A 19,744-nucleotide genomic window follows, 5' to 3' on the forward strand; every position below is an offset into this window, starting at 1 on the left:
CTGATTTTGATTTCTGGAAAGGTAATAAAACTATCAACCAGTCAACCTATAGATCAATAGCAGAAAAGGAGGTAATGAAAAACAACCTATGTAGCCTTGTTTTAAGGCTTTTCACACCACCACATCAAGATCAGACACAAATGAGAGAAAGGAATCTAGATGAAATTCTTACAGGCTGAGAGCTTCGACAAATTCACAAGTGTGGTCAGAAGCTGCATCTCAGCTTAGAGGCAGGTGTACTCCACACTTGGTCCTGCCCTTCCTCTCAGTCCATAACCCTGGTAAATTTCATTCCAGCAGGGCCTGAGTCCTTCAGTTGTTTCACCACAGTGCAATGTAGCAAGGATGCAGCCAAATTGGGGAGAATTCAGAAGGGGTAAGAAGGATGATAATTATTTCAGAAAACACAATATACAAAGAAAGGCTGAAGGATTTGGTTGAGGGAAATGGCAGACTACACGATCCCAGTAGCTCCCTTCCAGCTCTACACTTCTATTTTAACAAAAAACAGTTACCATTTATTTATCAAAATAAAATCTCTTATGGGGATTTTTAATAAAAGGTACATCATAATAAAAAAGGACAAATAATAAAATATATAAAATATATTTTTTAAATATACAAAAAATATTTTTAAATATATAAAATATTATTTTTTACATTTCTAAATAGAAAGCTGATTGCTTTTCTCCTGTATATTTCCAGGTGTTTCCAGTCTGATGTAAGGTAATCTTTCAATATCAGTGGCATTCACATGTGTCTTTCCTGAAATTTCTTCAGGTCCCAAAGAAACATTTGTATGCCAAAAAAGGCTGACCACTTTTTCTTACAGAATCAGATGGTCTTCATGGTGAAAACAGTGAAATCTATATTTTTTACATGAAAGAAAGCTTTACTCTTCTAGCAAGCTTTAGTTTCTAATTTTAAGTTGTTTTTTTTTTTTTTTCTTTTCAGAGAGTCTTCTGAGAAACGAGGTAAAAACTGATTTTATAATAGCAAATTGAGCCTTTTCCATCCAACCAAAACCCTTTAAGTCTGTGATTGATCTTTGTTTCTATGGAGTTGGAGGATGCTAGAAAAATATCTGCTTTTGTTGTGTAAAGTTCTTTAATCTTGCTTTAAAACTTGATGTTTAAACTAAGATACAACAGAACTCCAGGTACTGTTGCTCTAACTTTAGTTAGAGATTAAAGTTACCTTTTTCTCCTGGATCTCCCTTTTGGCCTTTGAGACTAACCATGTCCATGGTATCCATGCTTCCAGGTACTCCTGGGAGACCAGCTTCACCTTTATCCCCTTTGACACCTGGATCACCCTGTGGTCCAACTACCCCTTTGAAACCTGGGCTACCTATAAAGGAAGAGCACAGAATGTTATAGAGGCATATAAAACTTTGCAGAAAGATTTAGTAGACAAGAACAAATTAAATTAGCTATTTATTAAATGTTGAGCATGGGCTACCATGCTTTTATCTCATATGCAGATTTTTCTATGCCAGGACTTCACAATAACTATCAAAAAAGTTGGTATCTTTTACCTGCTTCACAGAAATTAGCTTGAGACCCTCTCAAAACAATAGGAATATGAGTTGAAGAGTTTAAATATCGAGCACTGTTTGAAGGATTTAATTAAGTCCTTCCTGCTGGCTATTTATAACTTCAAACAAAGTGTTTCTCTTGGAGTAATATCTATAGCATGCTCTCAACCAGCCAACCCTTATGTTGTTGAAGAACAGACCAAAACTCCTGGCTCAGTGCCCAAATACGACTGCTCCTAGGATATGGCTTTCTAGATTACATTATTTCTAATTTAGAGGGAAGTTATTTGACATAAAACATCCTTTAGGACAAGCATACTCTCTATATTTGGTTATTTCCAGACTTGTCTTCAGTTGGGAAAAACATCAATTTAAAATATATGAGAAGAATTTAAGAAAGTCTCTGCCTTACCTTTTTCACCAGGCAACCCTCGATCTCCAACTGGTCCAGGAGTCCCTGGCAGTCCTGGAGTTCCCATAACTCCCATTTCTCCTTTGGCTCCTGAAACCGAAGTGGTAGAGTGAATAACAGAAATAAGGCAAGAGGTGTAAAGAAGTATGAGAAGTGGAATGTTTTACTCCCAATTATATCAGGAAATGCACTACTTAAGGAAAAAAGGGATAAAGAGGATGATCTAATCTAAATAGCTTGACAGAGAAAACAACAGTAAAAATTGTGTTAGGAAATACAGAATAAAACATGGTTTGTAATAGGTTTTTGACAGATTCTTAAAACTTGCAACTACAGTAAACAATGCTGTCATTAACAAAGGCGTTATTAAAACCACATTCTATCACTGAAACTACACAGAATAATCATCTTCCATTACTACAGGTTAAAGCCTAGTTCCTGCATATAGCTGGATTTGATCCACCAAAAGACTCCAGTATGAGTTTAAAGCTATACATGCACAGAGTGGCTTTGCTGATAGCAGCCCATGTGTTTTCCTCAAGCTCAGGTTCCTTGAAGGATCAATTCCTGATTGAGTGAAGGGGCATGCTACCAGGACTTAATAAAACAGCTGTCAAAGATGCCAATTTCCAAGGAAGAAGATTACTTCCCCAGCAGTAAGCGTGTTTACCTGCTGATCCTTTCAGTCCAACAGACCCTTGTGGACCCGGCAGGCCAGGTAACCCCACAGACCCCGGTACTCCAGGCTGGCCCTGGCTACCTTTATCGCCTTTTGGTCCTGGCATATCTAGACCCGGGATACCAGGGAAGCCCCTTTCTCCTTTTATTCCAGGAAATCCTAGGAAAAAGAGAAGATACAGAATTAGTTCCTAGCAGAACAAAGGAAACACAGTTAACAAGCATACCCCAAAATGTCCTCCCGTGGTTCAGAAATTACGTGGCAGAAGACTCAAAGACAGTTTCTCTTGTAACGTCAAGAGAGCAGAAATATTCCTCATTTCCTGTGTGCAGCCTCGATCCTGTACATATTACCCACAATAACCTGAGGAAACTGAACAAAATGGCAGATATTTTCTCTGCCCTTGCCTTGTGTTTTGGACCAGATGGGTGAGGTCTGCTGCCATGCTTCCTGCACCCCACGCACAAAGCAAGTCACAAGCAATTTATGAACACCATCTGTTTATGCCAAAAAATCCACTTCCAAGCACCAGCATGGGAGCATTTTTCTCTCACCTGGTGGTCCCTGGGGTCCTGGCTGTCCAGCAGGCCCTGGCGATCCCTGTGGGCCCAGCCCTGGTGCACCTGGGGGGCCTGGCAAGCCTTGCAGTCCTGGGAGGCCGGGGTCACCTGTGGGGAGACAGAGATGAGAGTCTTTGAGAACTTGTTTCCAGAAGATGCTAGACAGATGCTTTGGAAATATCTGGCCAACAAAACCTCATTTCAGCCTCTAATACCTCCTGCCTGGGCTTGGGGGAACCGTTGCTTTTCGCTGCTTGCCATTTACTAGCAGTAGAGGTAGGCGAAAGGGAGGAGAGGGAAAGGAAAAAAGAGAATGCCCTGAGTTATCAGTAGGACTTAAGTGGTGAATAGGCTTTTTGTTGCCTCTACAGGGGAGAAACTATAAAAAAGAAATATAAATACAAAGATGTATCTTTATTTTTTTCAGCAATGTTACCTCTGAATCCTTGCTGTCCAGGTATGCCTGGGAATCCTTGCTCACCACGTAAGCCAGGCAGTCCTGGATTTCCCTTTTCTCCAGGGATGCCAGCTGGGCCTGGGGGGCCTGGTAATCCTTTAGGGCCAGGGAGACCTACACCAGGTTCACCCTAGCCACAGAAACACAACAGATTGGGAATCAATACATCAGAACCACAAATTCATTCATTGACTGTATTTAAATCATTCAGAAAGAACGCTGCACATACATGAGCCATTCAGAGTTAACACAAAGCATTCATCTACTTTGTTCCTTTGCATATACAGTGGGAAACATAAGATGAAGGGCAGTTTTTGAAAAAGCAGAATCTTTTCCCAGATTCTCAGATTACTGTTAACATGAAGTCACAGAAAACAGTATCAGCAACAGATACTTACTTTTTGACCTTGTAAACCTGGTGTACCTGGCAAACCATCCAGGCCAGGGGTTCCTGGAGTCCCTGGTAGACCAGGTGAGCCAGGCTGACCTTGAAAACCTACAAAACAAAACAAAATAAAACTCACATCATTGCTGTCTGTCCCTGTAAATGTCACCTGTCGTTTCTTCAAACCTCTAACTGAACTGTTCACATCCTTGGAGGAACATGTTCAAAAAGGTCTGTGTAGTCTCTTTTATCAAATTTCTAGAGAAAAAAATGACAGCTCCCAAATGTCAGTGTTCTCAACAGAGATTTAAGCATTGAGTTTCAAACCCAAAAGGAACAAATATGGAGTGACTGCTCTTTAATTAATAGCCTTGTGGGTTCATATCATTGAGAAATATTCTACCTGCAAAGATGTGTTTCCAGAGTCTTCTTCAGAGAGGGTAACTAAATGTGTGAGGCATAAGACTGAGGGATGCAGAACAAAAGCCATCTTGGTGAATCAACACTTTTTGTACAGTATATGTAATGTGACATGTCCTACACATATCCCTGAGGGTCACATATGTTCCTGTACCACAGCTGGCCCAAGGAACATCCCTCAGGAATGGAGGAAAGAAGATGGCCAACATTCTGCAGATCACTTAAAGATAATGCTCACTAAACTGAGATGAAGCTCCTTTCACAAAGATCTCAGAGAGTGGGAAATCCAGCTTTCAGGCTAAGCCTCCGGAAAGTCACAGGGCAGAGCTGCATTCAAGGAAGAGTCTTGGAAATAAAAGGTTTGGATATGTTGTTCCTTTTTTGCTGGCATTTAAGAGCGTATAGCAATCCTTTTCTAGATGCCATGGAACTTTTTTGTTCAGGTTTGTGTCATGTCAGATTTGGAAGAACTAGAGGTGTTCACAGGTAAAGATTTCCCTTTTCTTTTTAAAAGTCTATCTGACCCTCCCAGTTCATGGTGTGTGAGAGAGAGAGAATGGCAGTTAAGTGGCTGCTGAAAGCTCAGTCATCTAGTCCAGAATGAGTAGCATTAGCATTACAAAATACATCTCCCAAAAATCTGAAATGAGAGTATGATCTTATAGACTCTAAGCTATGTGTACACCCTGACAATGGCCATGTGGGGAAGCCTAAACTTTTACTGAATCGGCTGGTATTTTGACCAAACACTCCCATCCACCTGGGACACCACAGACCTGTGAGCTCTGGTACAAAAATGTCATACTTATGTTAACATGTTTTTTTGACCAACCTAAATCATCTTTCAGCAACCTAAATCACCTTTCACCAACCTAAATCATCTTTCAGCAAGGCCATCTCATCTATCAGCAACCTCAGTTGCTGCAACACAGGATGCACTATATCACTTTCTGTTCTGGCAGTAGCATTGCCTGTATCTGCACCACATGACTGCACAAAGCATGTGTGCCTTGAAAGTATCCTCGCTGTGGTGTCTGTGGACTTTCACGAGGGAAGTTCTTCTGCTACACCTTGCAGATCTCCTCGTGTAGCCATGGCTGGATGACAGTGCAGTCCTCCATCCACACTTCAGTTACACCAGCTCTGTTAGATGGATAACTTTATCTTACCTTTGGGTCCCGGAGGTCCAGGGAACCCTATACCTGGCTGTCCAACAGCACCTTTTTCTCCTGGCAGGCCAGGTATCCCTGGAAGCCCAGGATTCCCTTTGTCACCTTTGCAAGTGAAAACAAGACAAACGTTAATACCAATGTTAACTTCTGGGAAACAGAAACATTAGGATGATCAGAGAAAGATTAACAGAACACTGTACCTTGGGGTCCAGGGAAACCAGGTGGCCCAGGAAGGCCATCTGCCCCAGGAGGTCCAGGGAGTGGTATAGTTCGTCCTGCTTCACCCTTTGCCCCTGTGAATGTAAAGATGTATTAAGTCCAAATTGACGAAATTAAACAGAGGAGTTTCATTCACCTTGCCAGCAGTGTTAGACCCTCCACACCATTAAAACTGTCTTTTTATGAAGTTTTTTTTTATAGAATATCCATAGAAAACTACAATGAACTAGGTTTAGGATAACTTTAAACCATCCTGTTTGGCCCGATAGAAAAAAAAGAAAGAAAAATGCCTTCAAAGATGTGCAAGTAAACTGTTGAAAGTAAACACTGATCTAAATTAGTCTTTTTCTTTCCATCTTAAATTCCAGTGATCCCCTAAGTTGATTCCCACTTAGAAACACCTTAAAGGACACTTTAAAGGAGACTTAAAAAAAATGCATGCTATAGCATTACCTGGAAGGCCTGGTAAACCTGGGGTTCCAGCAAAGCCTCTGTCTCCTTTGTCACCAGGTAACCCTGCAGTGCCTATCCCGGGAGGGCCAGGAAAACCTCTTTCACCACGTACTCCAGGGAATCCAGGTTGGCCAGGGGGACCACGTTCTCCTTTCAAGCCAGCTGTACCCTAATTTGTAGACAGTATAAATGTACTTCTTGCATGATTGGCAAGACAGAACATATCCTCCCATCTGTGTGAATATATTGTAACTTGGATTTGGCACAGGGTACCTACCTGTAACACCTTTATCACTGAATTCAATGGAAGTAGAACTGTGTTCCATGTAGAAAAGTACATGGAAATCATACCTAATGTGCAATGCAGGTAACTGGATCATTTAGGCTATTTTCCCAGTTGTGGATCTGGGAGCAAATCTGAGCTCCAGATCCAGCTCCACATCCACATCAGCTGAACCCGCTAACAGGGCAAGACTTTGAAACATTAGTTTCCACAAGAAGATAAGTCTGCTATAACAGAGTTGAACCTCATCCTAATTATCTCTGCTTGGACAACTGCATTCCTTCAATCATCTTCAGATATGAGTTAAATCATCCATACCAGTTCTCCTCATAAAACTTTGAGAAAGGGAGAAATGAAAAAAAAATATTGTCCACACCCACAATGTGGGTGAAGTAACCTTGCTGTAGTCCTGAAAGCAGCAAGCCTTGTAATCTGAATACATCTGAGTTGGATCACATATTTGCATGACATGTTCAGAGAGAATTCAAAATCAAACTGAAATACTCTGTTGTTGAAAGACCCTAGTCTTCACTAGTTCTAGAGAAACCAGAGTCCTCTTCTGAGGAGGAATGAACTACCCAAGGTAAAAAAAAAAAAAGTGGAACAATGAATGAGGCCAATAAACGTAAAGCAAGTGTAGGACAATACGTAAAAATACAGAAACATTCAGCAGGACAGTGCAAACATAAAGAAATAACACATACCGATGCTCCTTTTGGACCCTGTGGACCTGGCAATCCATCTTTTCCTGGTGTTCCTTCTCTTCCAGGAATACCTGGTTGTCCTGGGAAACCAGGATCTCCCTTTTCACCTTTCAGGATAGAATCATAAGAAAAATCTCCTGGTTCTCCTTTTGCCCCAGGGTGGCCGATAAGTCCTGGAGCACCTGGGGGACCCTGAAATTTCATAAATTGAAATGTTATCACTTGCCCTATCAACCTTTCAACTGATTAAAAAAAAACAAAAACAAAACAAAACAAAAAAAAACAAACACAGATCTTCAGAAATTAAAAAGTAGACCCAAATCAAATAAACCATTAAGTTTTCAACCAAGGAGGTCAAATGAGAATTGTTTCCAGGATATAGCAGTGTAAATAAGGAATTAGTGCAAATTTCTCTTTCTTGACCACGCTGTCATTGTATCATACCAAAGGTATGTCATTTTAGATGGTGAATATAAACCTTCACTATTTACACAAGAGCTGCAGGTCTTGGCACCAAAAATCTACTCTGAATTTTCAATATACTACATAATTAACTTCAGTCACATATATTTACATTATATTATCATCAAGGTAATCTAGGCTTTTTGAAAAAGCCTTGTCAGAGCTAACATGTCTGCCCCCAAAGTCGTACTCTGTAACACTGTGGACCCTATTTCTATGACAAAAGTGCAACAAAGGTTGCATCCTACATTCCCAGGATACTTTACAATACTAGAAATAGTACTAATACAGGAAAAGAGCATGCTTCCATTATGCAAAGAAAAGCATAGCCAAACTTACAGGTTTAAACTGCCTATACAAGCCCAAAACTCCTTATTTTGCTTCTTTCAGAAACTTTAAAATCAACTGAAACATTCATTAAATACATAGAGTGCCTATTAAACTCAATTCACTGTCTTATATAAAATTCAAGTGTTATTTGCACAAGAGCTAACACTAACTGAAGACTGAAAGCTCCCTGTGTAGTTTATTTATGACATTTAGCTGATTAAAGTATACATTTCACATCATTACCAACATTCATTGATTTTGTGCAATTAACATCCACCGTCTCTTGCTGCATAGAATACTGTACACATGTTCAGAGGAAGCTTTGTAAGCTTTCCAGGGAAGCAGTCCTTTATATAACAATACACCTACAGGATATCCAGAATTCCAGTTTTTCCCTACATATTGTCTAGGACTTGTATGAACTTTTTTCATTGGAATGTTTACTCTGTTTTCAGTTGGATCAGGACTAGGATAGTAACGCACAAACTTCACAGCCAATGTCCACTGCTTATGGTTTAAGTGTACCTTCCACTTAAACCTGAACTAGAACACAGTTCCTTTAGCTTTGGTGGATCTTGAATTAGACTCTGATGCTGTGGAATGGATTGGAACAATGTAGGCTTGCAAAGATGGTCTCTATATAATAGTTTTTCCAAACTGAACTGTATGCTGGATCACCATCTGTCTGAATTTTGTAAACCAAGGCAAGCTTAAAAATATTCAGAAGAACAACCAGTCCTCACCTGATGAAAGACATGATCAGAACTTGAGAGGCAATAAAAGGAAAATGTAAAGATGTGTCAAAAATGTGCTGAGAACAAATGCCGGACATGACAAAAGCTTAAATATGTTAGGATGTCTTATTTTTTCTCTCTTTCATATTTTCTATTTCCTATTTTTCTCCACTCCTTCTTTCAGGGACCCATTAATATTGTAGTAAGTTTGGTCACTGAGTAATACCATCCTGTTTATCAAAGTGGAAACACAGAGAATGGAATCCATCCCAGCTAACTTTTGTTGCCTAAATTAAGGTATCTAGGCTTTATTCATACTCAAGGGCAAGAAATAGATTCCTTGAGTAAGGTATTAATATAGGTAGGTTGGACTAACTTCTGAAGGTGCCTTATCTCTCACCGCTGGTGGTAGAGGGAGCTTGGATAATTCCAGTGTGTGTTACAGTTAGCACACATGAACACCACTGAAAAGCTATGTTGCCAAAAATGCTCAGTTGGAAGGAGAAAACAGCTTTAGGAAAAAAAAGGCTGGGAAGACTCTGATAAAGTCACTCTACTTACATTAGGAATTGTGTCCAGATCCCATTCAGATGTGTAGGGATGGGATCAGGAAAGCCGAGGCACAAATGGAACTGAACTTGGCAAGAGTGGCAAAGAATAACAAGTAGGGATTCTATAGGTACATTGGTCAGAAAAGAAAGGCCCAGGAGAGTGTACCTCCTCTGATACATGAGAAGGGAGAACTGGTAACAACTGACATGGAAAAGGCTGAGGTACTCAACAGAGTACTCTTAGCCTCAGACATCACTGCCAGTCAGGCTTCCCACATCTTTTGTTTCACTGAACATGCAGACAAGGGCTGGGGGTGCAACGTCCCTCCCACTGTAAGTAAAGAGCAGGTTTGAGACCACCTGATGAAACCGAACAGGCACAAGTCTATAGGGCCTGATGACATGCATCCCAGGGTCCTGAGGGAACCGGCTGATGGAGTTACCAAGCCTCTCTTCAACATATTTGAAAAGTCCTGGCAGTCAAGGTGAAGTCCCTGGTGACTGGAAAAAGGGAAACATCACTCCCATTTTTAAAAAGGGTAGACAGGCGGACCTGGGGAACTACAGACTGGTGAGCCTCACCTCTGTGCCTGGGAAGATCATGGAAAAGATCCTCCTGCAAGCAATGGCAAGGCACATGCAGGACAAGGAGGTGATCCAAGTCAGCCAGAATGACTTCACCAAGGGCAAATTGTGCCTGACCAATCTAGTGGCCTTCTATGATTCAGTGACTGCATCAGTCCACAAGGGAAGACCGACTGATGTCATCTACCTGGACTTCTGTAAGGCCTTTGGCATGGTTTCCCATGACATTTTTATCTCCAAATCGGAAAGAGATGGATTTGAAGGGTGGACCATTCAATGGATAAGGAATTGTCTGGATGGTCAGGCCCAAAGAGTTGCAGTCGGTGGCTCAATATCCAGGTGGAGGCTGGTGACAAGTGGTGTCCCTCAGGGGTCTGTTTTGGGCCCAGTGCTGTCTAAGATCTTTATCAATGACATAGACAGTGGGATCAAGTGCACCCTCAGCAAGTTTGCAGACGACACCAAGCTGAGTGGTGCAGTTGATACAACAGAAGGAAGGGATGCCATCCAAAAGGACCTGGACAAGCTTGAGAAGTGGGCCCATGGGTCGGGGCAATGTGAGACCTGGGTACAGACTGGGAGAAGAGCTCATTGAGAGCAGCCCTCTGGAAAAGGACTTGGGGGTTCTTGGATGGACAAAAAGCTCTACATGAGCCAGCAGTGTGTGCTTGCAACCCAGAAGGCCAACTGTATCCTGGGCTGCATCAACAGAGGAGTCACCTGCAGGCTGACGGAGGTGATTGTCTCCCTCTACTTTGCCCTCATGAGGCCACTTGGAGTGCTGTATCCAGCTCTGGGACTCCCAAAACAAGGACATGAACTTGTTGGAATGAGTCCAGAGGAGGGCCATGATCAGAAGGCTCAAGCACCTCTCCTGAGAAGAAAGGCTGAGGGAGCTGGGGATTTAGCCTGAAGAAGAGAAGGCTCCAGGGAGACCTCATTGTGGCCTTCCAGTACTTAAAGAGGCTTATAAAATAGATGGAGTGTGAGTTTTTACATGGGCAGATAGTGGTAAGACAAGAGGAACAGTTTTAAACTAAAAGAGGAGAGGTTTTGATTAGATGTTAGGAGGAAATTCTTTACTCCAAGGGTGGTGGGGCACTGACACAGCTTGCCCAAAGAAGCTGTGGATGCCCCATCCCTGGAAGTGTTCAAGACCAGGTTGGATGGGGTCCTGGGCAACCTGACCTAGTGGGTGACATCCTTGTCCACAGGAGTGGGGTTGGAACAAGGTGATCTTTAAGGTTCCTTTGGACCCAAGCCATTCTAGGATTCCATGAGTCTATGATTCTATGGTGTCAAAATCCACATTATGCTACAGGAACATGTGTGCTCATGTCGGTCTTCACAGCCTACCACAGTGTATGCAGGGACACTCAAGTGAACTCTGACAAGATCAAATGTAGTTGTGCTCGTACAGTGTTCATCTAGGAGTGATTTGTGTTGTCATTTTAAGCATGTGCTATAATTAAGGCTTTTCTGCTTCTGATATCCAGCCTTAGTGAGAGCTGTATTATGCTGCATCAACATAATTTTCAAGTGATCCCATTATCAGGATGCTTTCACAGACCTTCTTTCTTTCTTGAAAACCACTTGACTTCCCTGCTAAATATCTGAAAATTAGATTTCATAGAATACATTGCACACATTTCCCAAAATTCAGACAAACTGCTGAAGTGTACCGATTGCTAATATTGACTAACTGCTTACATTACACTAGATGGCACTGCATCTCTCTCTCAATATATTATGTTCACAAAACAAAGAGCTACTGGAAAGATACCTTGCTACACAAGGTTCAGGGCAGACCTGCATCTGTTTCATGCAAAATCCTACTTTTTACCCAGCTCCACTGCTGAGTTCATCTGATGGGTAAGCATGGAAATATAACCCATTTGCAACAGCTCTTTTTTCATCTCATAGCTAGACAATACTGCTTCCTAGTTTATTTTACTAAGTATAGCCAGTTCTTTAATTTTATTATATCACTGTGTTGGTCTATTTTTAATCAGAACAATTAAACAATCACACAATGTTTTCTTACCACACATCTAACATGAAATGAGCACACAATATCTGGTAAGGCATTACTTACAGGTACCCCTGGAAGGCCATCAAGTCCAGGTAAGCCTCTGTCACCCTTGAAACCTGATTGTCCTGGAAAACCTTTTCAGAGACAGAAAAATAGAATTCTATTCATTATATGGTTTAAAAATAGATCATTGTATGTGAAGCCTTTGTGATTCTTCACAAATTGTTTAATTCTATCCCCGGTTAATATAATAAAAAGTCAGTGAAGATGTCTGTATTCATGTGCTCGTGTGCTCCCTGTGTCTGCATTTGCAAGCTCAGAAGTTGATGAGGCATTTGACTTTGGAATTAATTCACCTTATAACTTAGATCTATCATGTAGACTTTGCAATCTTCAGACTACCTAAAACATGTTCATTTTTCTTCACAACTACTGGAAAAAACATTGAGAATATTATCAGTGTTTGCATGTGGCAATTCTCTGACATGGCAGCAGACAAATCATTTCTTTTGGGTCACACAATTTGATCCTAGGATTGGGAACATATGTATGAGCTACTGCCAAGCCTGAGCATGTAGGGCAAATGCTTCCCACACTTTTTTTCACTTTCACAATTTGGTCTACAGTTTGCAAAGATACTCCACTGTGGCCTATTTCTGCTTCCTTGTCAATTTCAGTGGGAATTAGGAATTGGGCCAAAAATAAGAATATTCTATCTTTTTTTCATTAGTTTCACAAGCAATTTTATTAGTGGAGAAAAAATAATTAATCACATAATATACACTGTATTTCTAGGTTTTAGCCATAGCAGTTAATTCTCAGGTAGTTAATATTTTTACCTGCTGGACCTGGTGGTCCTTGTGGTCCTGGAAGTCCAGGAGGTCCTACTTTATCACATAAAGTACAGGTTTCTCCTTTTTCACCTGAGGAAAAAAAAAAAAAAAGAAAGTAATGAATAAAAATGACAAGATTTAAGAGAGCTGCAATCAGGTGGAATCCAGTGGTAAATGTCAATTTAATACACTTCATGTTGAAGGAATATAAATAAATGTGTTATTTCTAACTATATGCTTCAAAGAGAATTTATCAGCAAACTGATATTCAAGCCTATAAAACCTTTAAAGGAATGGCATTAAAGTCAACTTATATATTATTCTACAGACAGTATTTAATAGGAGGGTTAGATGGAACCAGGCTGAAGAGGATCAAAAAGAAGAGAAATATACACTGGGTATAGAAGATATGAAAAGTTTAAAGTAGAAGAAGAAAAAACTCCACAGCCACTGCAATTTGCAGTTTTAAAAAGAAGTGAGCAGAATGAGATTAGAAAGAATCAACTGACATGTAAATTAGTGCCGTTCATTTTTTGTATCTATCCATTTAGCTGATAGTGCTAAACCACACAGTTGACAGTACTACTTGCAGGTGTGGCAATTTTAGTTTCAATTATAGTCAAGGTACTGATTCATAAACTATCTTTATTCCCAACTCATCTTCCCCTTTAATTCTTCATCTCGGAATTCATATCTTAAATTGCCATGAACAGTTCGATTTACACGTAATTAGTCTATACTCAACTCTTTTTTAATTCCCAGATATTCTTTCGTTCCTGAAATCACCCATCTTTTATCACTTACCAGCAATGCCTAAGTGAAGTGAAATGTAAGTGAAGTTCATGTCACACAACTCAATACACAGTATCCTTCTTTTATTCACCAGAGACCCAAGAAGCATCTTACACGTCCATGAACTGTTAGCGTAACTAATGTTAAGTACCAATTCTCTGGATCCAGTTAACTGGCTCAGTACCTCCACATATCCAAGCCCCAGGGTACAAAGCAATAGAAAGCAACCACACTTTCATTTTAAATATTATTACCTTTCTCTCCCATCTCTCCTGGAAATCCATGTTGCCCTGGAGGTCCAGGTATACCTGGTGCACCAGGTTGCCCCTGCTGGCATTGATCAATTCCATCTGCAATTGAAATGCAACAGAGCTATTGTCTGGCAAATGCAAGTTTCTATCACAGGGCTGCATTTATGAATGTCCTAGCTGAATTTATCTGTGGATAGTGGTACATCAGGAGAGTCTTTCATTTTTGTATTTATTTGTTTTAATCTGAAAAAAACAAACACTCAGATTCTGCATTCTGATTCCAGATATATTACTTAAGAAACCCCCAGAATTACAGAAAAAAAGATGACTCTGCTATAACGAGTTTACAAACAACTTTCACACAAAATGTATTTTTATTGTATGTAGATATTTTTATGTAGAGTTTTTTGTACCTAGCCTAGAGTTTTTGGAAACTTCCTAGGTCAAAAGCAGCTTGTTAACATCTGTTTAACTTCTTCACACCAATAAAGCTTTCTGAAAACAAGAAACTACAGGTACTAGGAACTGAAATAGCTAACAAGTAAGAACACCCAGCAAACTTAATGTAGGAATACAAATTGTGCTTGTTCTGTTTGATGTTATGGCACAGGCTCCAACCTAATAATTTTGGCCAAAGTCAAGAGTCAAAATGTTTATGTGAGGTTTGGCAAACAACAGTTAAACACAAAGGGATTTTTTTTCCTCCCATTTTGTATCTGAAGAAAGCTAAAGAAGGGTCTGGGGAAGGCACAGTGACAGAAACATGAAACATTTTTTTATTAAAAAACAGGATTTGCTCTTATTGCTCTTATTACTTTAAGGGGCAGGGTGAGATTTCACAATTTAATTACCTGCTCTAAGTGTTGAATTTTATACGGATTCATTAGCAAACACTTTTGGTTTAGGAATTCCATAGAGAATAATGTTCATTTTAATAGGAATCTTCTATTCCATATTTAATCTTTAAAAAGGTTAACAAAATCACAGCTATGGAAAGACGCTAGAGCTTTAAATTTTTCAGCAAAATCTACAGGACAAAACACAAAAGAATCATTGCCTGCATAAAGAATATGTCACCTGCACATACTATTTAAAGTTTTACTCTACTCCAGTCATCTCTAAACATTTTCAAATCTGCTAAAGAATTGTAAGTAAAACACCACTTTTCCTCTCACTGACTATGTATGTAAAACAAACCAGTCATTTTTATGTTAAGGTTTACAGCCCAACAAAACAGGTAAGGCAAGTTAATTTTAAGCATTTACCTAAAAGTGTAGAGCAAAAGCAGAACACTGCTTTTTATATTTTTTATTTTTCTGTTATACTCTTAGTACTTCCCTTGTTATTTTTATGTCATTGTCCTTTAGTTAAAAACCAACATCAAACCAGCTCAATTTACAGTTATGCAATATAAAGTCCAAATGAACACTGTGAGGGACCAAAAAAAAGCAGTATGATTAAATATTAAAGTTTCATGTTGAGCAAATTTGTTTGCAACTATTACTTGAAGCATAGATGGCTTAGGGCTCACAAAAAGTATGCATGACAAATACAGTAATAGAATCATAAAATACAGTATTAGGAATAAACTGAAGACATCTTTATCTAATAATTACTTAATGTCTCTGAGTAACAACTAACCCTAAAATACATGCCTCTTTATTTATATTACATATTTGATGTCGTCTGATATGTACTGTCTAAAATGGAGTGTTAGCGTAATGTCTAGTTTAGTTGAATCACAGAATATCCTGAGTTGGAAGAGACACACAGGGATCACTGAATCCAACTCCTGGCTCCGCACAAGACCACCCAAAAACCAAACCCTATGTCTGAGAGCATTGAACAAACACTCCTTGGACTCCGTCAGGCTCGGTGCTGTGACCACTGCCCTGGGGAGCCTGTCCCAGTGCCCAACCATCCTCTGGGTGCAGAACCTTTCCCTAACACCCACCCTGAACCTCCCCTGTCCCAGCTCCATGCCCTTCCCTCGGGTCCTGTCTCTGTCCCCAGAGAGCAGAGCTCAGTGCCTGCCCCTCCGTTCCCCTCGTGAGGGAGCTGCAGGCTGCCATGAGGCCTCCCCTCAGCCTGCTCTGCTCAGGGATAAACAAACCAAGGGACCTCAACTGCTCTGCATACCTCTTGCCCTCTAGACCCTTCATCATCTTTTTAACCCTCTTTTTGGAGGCTCTCTAATAGTTTCATCTCTTTCTTCTACTGTGGTGATCAAAACTGTCCACTGTACCCGATGTGAGCCCACAATGCAGAGCAGAGTGGGCCAATCCCTTCCCTCAACCAGCCAGCAATGCTGTCCCTGATGCACCCCAGGGTACAGTTCACCCTTTCGGCTGCCAGGGCACGCTGTTCACTCATATTCAACTTGCCGTCAACCAAAACCCCCAGATCCCTTTTTACAGGGCTCTCATCCCCTAGTCTGTATATCTAGGGTTGCCCCGTCACAGCAATTACAAATACTTTTGTGTATATATATTGGTGCTGAAGACTTGTAAATTGTGATATTGAACAGCTATCTTTTATGCTATGAATAGTATTAGCATCTTTTTTTTTTTCACTTTATTCATTAACAGCTCAGATACATTTATTCCAAGATGTAAATGCATCCTAATTATAGCTTTTATAATCTTGTCTCCTTCTTCTTTTTCAAGTGCATGCAATGTGCATTATTGAAACTTCATAGTGAAAAGCGGCCAAGTGCTTTACTTACCTGTTACGCCTGGAGGACCTGGAGGGCCAGGGAGCCCAGGGGGACCTGGGAAACCATCTCTTCCAGGGGGTCCAGGTAAAGGGAATCCAGGAGAACCCTTTTCACCTTTTTCACCTCTCTCTCCAGGGACACCAGGTGATCCTACTCTGTCTGGAACTGGTCGACCTTTGGACAGAATAAAACATAGATGAAAGAAGTTTCAAGAAAAAAGACAGTAATGTTATCAACACATTAGCTTACAATAAGTTTCGGAGAGAAATTGGAAAATGGTAGTGCAAAATAAAGAGGAACTGTATTTTTACTATTGGTGATTTACAAAATTCAGGGCATATTTTCACTACAGCGCAGAATAACTTACTTCCATTCAGTCCCTGAGCAAACACTGGGAAAAGTAACTTTCTGAGATTTATTTGAACAAATTTTTGCTGGCTAAGAAAAAATAGTGACAAAGGAGTTCATTTCGCTATTACACTTAGAAACCATTATGCTCATCTCATAATAAGCCAAATCTTAAACACACCTGGAAATGAACAGCATCTGTAAGAACTTCAGTAAATTGGTATTCAATGATGCTAGCAGATTTTCAGGAATGCTAAACCCCAAACTGTTTGTAGGAATAATAAGTAAGCAGCAGCCAATAAAGGCAGGCAGTTAAACAACTAGGAAAAAAATTACTCGAGATCTTCTTTTAGCTATTTACACAGTCACACAGGTCTTCCTACTTCAATGACTTATTTTAATTAACAATTAATCATGAGATTTGACTGCTAAACCATTTTGAGCCATCTGCAATATTGTAGTGAAGATATTTAAGTCACACAAATCTCAATTTCTGTAGGGTAATAACAGACAAAGAGCCACCATTCTTCTTCTATGTCATACGGAATTCTTTAGGGATTACTACTGCCTGTAGTATATAGTATCTCCTCCCTAAACTGTGAAAAATTTCCTGGCAGCTATCTGACCCTGGTTCACAATAATTTCATACATAGCAACTCTCAAGATGGAAAATACGAGCAAAGGAGATTATAGTAGTATCACTACTGGATGTACTGGAGTCAGGTTTCTACAGATTATTTGGTTCATTTTTAAAAAGCAAATATTGTGGTTTAGTCCAAACACATACACATGTACATATGCATAATAGTAGTGTGGCCATGTATGTGAAGATGTTAGACTATGAAAAAGGCAACATTTTCAGGCAAGAGAAATAACTTTTATTAAATCAAATGACATAGTCAAAAAAAAAAAAAAAAAAGCAGGAAGCCTTCAGGAATGACTTTGATCTAATAAATATTATTTCCTCCAACAAATCTTGTTTTATTGTATTTATGCAAATGCATATAAAGCTGAAGTGAAAGCAAACCAGATTATCTGTGCAAGAGTATACATACTTAGGTACACACACATATTCACATTCTACAGCTCCTCATGCCCAATGGAGCCATACTCTCTGGACTCTCTCAGACGATGTGTGCACACTAACACTTTTCGATTTAAGCAGCGATCAGAGAAGATTTAAGAATTATCAGAGCTCTACACAAAGAGCAAGGCTAGATCACAGCAGAGATTCCAGAAAAGCAATCAACAGGAATGGTCTGAGGTGGACATTAGATCCTCAGAGAGGCCACTACCTGGGCACCCTGTAAGTCAGGCTGAAAGCAGCTGAGGAGACCACCTCTCAGGATTCTCCACCCAAGAACAAAGAAAAAAAGTGAACAAAATCATACCTGGAATTCCTGGGATTCCTTGTAAACCAGGAAAACCTTTAAAAAGAGAGGTTTTCAATTAGGCAATCAAGTCAGCAATGCTATCATGAATGCAATTCTAGCACATATTAAGTACACATTATAAGCAAGTATTCTCTGTATCAAAAGTTAAGTTAAATAACTCATAGATATCTGCAAACAATACACTTAGTGAAAAGTCCCTATCACAGAATCACAGAATCACAGAATCACAGAATCGTCTAGGTTGGAAGAGACCTCCAAGATCACCCAGTCCAACCTCTGACCTAACACTAACAAGTCCTTCACTAAACCATATCACTAAGCTTAACCACTAAACGTCTCTTAGAGACCTCCAGGGATGGTGACTCAACCACTTCCCTGGGCAGCCCATTCCAGTGCCTAACAACCCTTTCAGTAAAGAAGTTCTTCCTAATATCCAACCTAAACCTCCCCTGGCACAAATTTAGCCCATTCCCCCTCGTCCTGTCACCAGGCACGTGGGAGAACAGACCAACCCCTACCTCGCTACAGCCTCCTTTAAGGTACCTGTAGAGAGCGATAAGGTCGCCCCTGAGCCTCCTCTTCTCCAGGCTGAACAAGCCCAGCTCCCTCAGCTGCTCCTCGTAAGACTTGTTCTCCAGACCCCTCACCAGCCTCGTCGCCCTTCTTTGGGCTCTCTCAAGCACCTCGACGTCCTTCTTGTAGCAAGGGGCCCAAAACTGAACACAGTACTCGAGGTGCGGCCTCACCAGAGCCGAGTACAGGGGGAAAATCACTTCCCTAGACCTGCTGGCCACGCTGCTTCTTATGCAAGCCAGGATGCTGTTGGCCTTCTTGGCCACCTGAGCACACTGCTGGCTCATATTCAGCCAACTATCAACCAGTACTCCCAGGTCCTTCTCTGCCAGACAGCTTTCCAACCACTCATCTCCCAGCCTGTAGCGCTGCTTGGGGTTGTTATGCCCCAGGTGCAGGACCCGGCACTTGGCCTTGTTGAACTTCATACAGTTGGCCTCAGCCCATCGGTCCAGCCTATCCAGATCCTCCTGCAGAGCCTTCCTACCCTCGAGCAGATGGAGACACGCACCTAACTTGGTGTTGTCTGCAAACTTACTGAGGGTGCACTCAATCCCCTCATCCAGATCATCAACAAAGATATTGAAGAGGACTGGCCCCAGTACAGAGCCCTGGGGGACTCCACTAGTGACTGGCCTCCAACTGGATTTGACTCCATTCACCACAACTCTTTGGGCCCGGCTATCCAGCCAGTTTTTAACCCAACGAAGCGTACGCCAGTCCAAGCCACAAGCAGCCAGTTTTTTGAGGAGAATGTTGTGGGAAACGGTGTCAAAAGCCTTACTGAAATCAAGGTAGACCACATCCACAGCCTTTCCCTCATCCACTAAGCATGTTGCTTTGTCATAGAAGGAGATCAGGT

General features: G+C 40.8%; 1 protein-coding gene across 2 annotated transcripts in view; it reads right to left on the reverse strand.

The window, feature by feature from the left end:
* COL4A1 (collagen type IV alpha 1 chain) overlaps window positions 1-19,744 on the reverse strand; it is a 129,073-nt gene that overhangs the window by 24,448 nt on the left and 84,881 nt on the right. For both annotated transcript variants that reach the window (XM_040536952.1, XM_040536960.1), the window contains exons 20-34: window positions 18,307-18,342; window positions 16,577-16,741; window positions 13,855-13,950; window positions 12,815-12,898; window positions 12,039-12,109; window positions 7,282-7,473; window positions 6,295-6,463; window positions 5,823-5,915; window positions 5,620-5,724; window positions 4,044-4,141; window positions 3,625-3,775; window positions 3,183-3,296; window positions 2,620-2,787; window positions 1,950-2,039; window positions 1,198-1,350 (exon numbers count right to left, since the gene is read on the reverse strand). In XM_040536952.1, coding sequence (XP_040392886.1) covers window positions 1,198-1,350; window positions 1,950-2,039; window positions 2,620-2,787; window positions 3,183-3,296; window positions 3,625-3,775; window positions 4,044-4,141; window positions 5,620-5,724; window positions 5,823-5,915; window positions 6,295-6,463; window positions 7,282-7,473; window positions 12,039-12,109; window positions 12,815-12,898; window positions 13,855-13,950; window positions 16,577-16,741; window positions 18,307-18,342 — 1,785 coding nt within the window. The remainder of the gene's footprint in view (window positions 1-1,197; window positions 1,351-1,949; window positions 2,040-2,619; window positions 2,788-3,182; window positions 3,297-3,624; window positions 3,776-4,043; window positions 4,142-5,619; window positions 5,725-5,822; window positions 5,916-6,294; window positions 6,464-7,281; window positions 7,474-12,038; window positions 12,110-12,814; window positions 12,899-13,854; window positions 13,951-16,576; window positions 16,742-18,306; window positions 18,343-19,744) is intronic.

This window comes from Cygnus olor, chromosome 1 (assembly GCF_009769625.2).
Source record: "Cygnus olor isolate bCygOlo1 chromosome 1, bCygOlo1.pri.v2, whole genome shotgun sequence".
NCBI lineage: Eukaryota > Metazoa > Chordata > Aves > Anseriformes > Anatidae > Cygnus > Cygnus olor.